The sequence below is a fragment of the Acanthisitta chloris genome, unplaced genomic scaffold (assembly GCF_000695815.1).
Source record: "Acanthisitta chloris isolate BGI_N310 unplaced genomic scaffold, ASM69581v1 scaffold5894, whole genome shotgun sequence".
NCBI classification, from domain to species: Eukaryota; Metazoa; Chordata; class Aves; order Passeriformes; family Acanthisittidae; genus Acanthisitta; species Acanthisitta chloris.
In genome coordinates this window covers 30,018-31,984 of record NW_008669758.1, presented here as the reverse complement: position 1 = coordinate 31,984, position 1,967 = coordinate 30,018, and the positions used below count along the sequence as shown (strand labels likewise).

The following is a 1,967-nucleotide window of genomic DNA, read 5'->3' as shown; positions in this document are numbered from 1 at the left end:
AAAGGTGCAGTAGTTATTAACAAGGTATAAAACATTAAAGATAGCATTTTGTAGTACAGGGCATAGCTACTTACATCACCAGCTTTTGCTGTTTGACTGTGTGGATTTTGGCTTATGTTCCTAGTAACAGGCAAGGAAGTTGATAAGAAGATTAATCTCTTGAGGTCGCTGCTTTGATTTTCTTCCTCTGATCCCATCCCCAAATGTGAAGCCCACTACATTTTTGGGCCATCATTGCATGTTCACTTCCTGCTACCTGCATATTGCTGCTTCCAGTGAGGGTCTGAAACAGTCCCCAGTCATCACTGAACATGCTGTGGTTTTGTCACAGTACTCGGGACATTCTTTAAATGTCCTTATAGCATGGGAGAATGGAAATGCCCTGAGCTTAATTACTTGCAGATGGCAGGTTTTTAGGACAAATGCTTTGTGAATACGCCTAAACCCAGGGTGTAGCAACAGGTAAGCACAATGAAAATGGTTCCCTTTGCAAATTTGTTTGAATCTCAGCCTGGAACTATAGAGGAAAGATTCATGAAAAGGCAAGCTCCCAATAATAACTTCCTTAATGACCTTGAAGCTATCTCTCTGCATAAACCATTACTAAATTACTTCTTTTTGTTCATGAACTTGGTTTAGTGGATTAACAGAAACAGGCTCAAAATCAAAATTGCCATTTTCTTTTTCAATGCCAAAAATTTGGCTGCTCTTGAATGTGGGTCAGATGCTGCAAAACACTGAGCTGCTTCTCAGTGGCACAGAGTTCACTGGCTACTTTTTGAATCAACTGAGAGCTGGGGACACAGCCCAGCAAATTACATTAGAGTATGAATAATAATTAATATTAATTGTTCCTTTGATATTAATATAATACAATGGAATGCACTAAAATGATCTTAAACTATTCAGACTATTTATGCTGACTCTTATCAGCACTGTGTGCTGAGTCCTGTCTAAGAAAATGCAGTGTCAGCTCCAGTCTTTAGGAGCTATAGGGAAATACTGAAGTATAGCCTTACACGTTACTTTTGCATAAGCAAAGATAACTTTTAATCCAGGTTCATATCTCTCTGCTTTTAGATAGAAGTCTTTTTTTTCATCTGTGCTCAATTAATGTACTTACTTATAAACCATAACCTACTGAAGGAGTAAATTCTGTTCTTGTAGATGCTGTTGTACATCTCCAATTGCACTGATGTTCACTGCAGAAGAATGAATCCAGAATTTGTCCATTTGTTCTTTACACTTTCTTTAATTGATGTTTTTATAATCTTCCTGTTCTGCTGTGAAGTAGGGATTACTAGAACTTCATTTCTTTTCCAAGAGAATTGACACAGTATCATGGTCTTACAGGTTTTGAATGCTCTGGATGAATTGGGTGATTTTCTACATCTGAAATATTCCCGGTATTCCAAGTCAGCTCATCCTGAACTGTATGAAGAAACTAGGCTTGAATTTGAAGATTAAGTTTTCCACCCATGAAGAGAACATTATGATGCTATGAAAGGGTGAAAACTCCGAAAACTAAAAAATACGAATGCATTTCTTCCCTTCTAAGGACAATTTTTATTTCTCAGTTAATTGAAAGGAGGGGAAGCTCGGGTGTTGCATCTTATTGTATCAAATTTCTGTATTCAAGAGACTGAAATATTGATACAGATTTGCCTCCCCAGGAGATCTGTCCTTCTTGCGGTATTTTTGATGCAGAATGAATGCATCCATTGATCAAGTTGCTAATGTACAGCTTTTGGTATGGCCCCTTTTATGAAGAGGCTCCAGATAGTCTTAATTGTGACTGAAATAATAAAGTTTAAAAAACTAATAGATTCCAGTGTAATACAGCTGGGCTTCATCAGAGCATAAATCAAGACATCGGTGTGGACTGCTACTGAAGAATGAGCAGAAAGTGACCTCTTTAACTATGTTGCACTATCATGCATTTCTCCAAGAACAGAAAATGTTAGAAA

The 1,967-nt window shown here is 37.4% G+C and overlaps 1 protein-coding gene across 1 annotated transcript in view; it reads left to right on the top strand.

The window, feature by feature from the left end:
* SPTLC3 (serine palmitoyltransferase, long chain base subunit 3) overlaps positions 1-1,467 on the top strand; it is an 83,023-nt gene extending 81,556 nt beyond the window's left edge. Inside the window, exon 12 of the mRNA XM_009073432.1 lies at positions 1,349-1,467. Within this exon, the coding sequence (XP_009071680.1) occupies positions 1,349-1,467 (119 nt within the window). The remainder of the gene's footprint in view (positions 1-1,348) is intronic.
* The last annotated feature ends 500 nt before the right edge of the window (positions 1,468-1,967 follow it).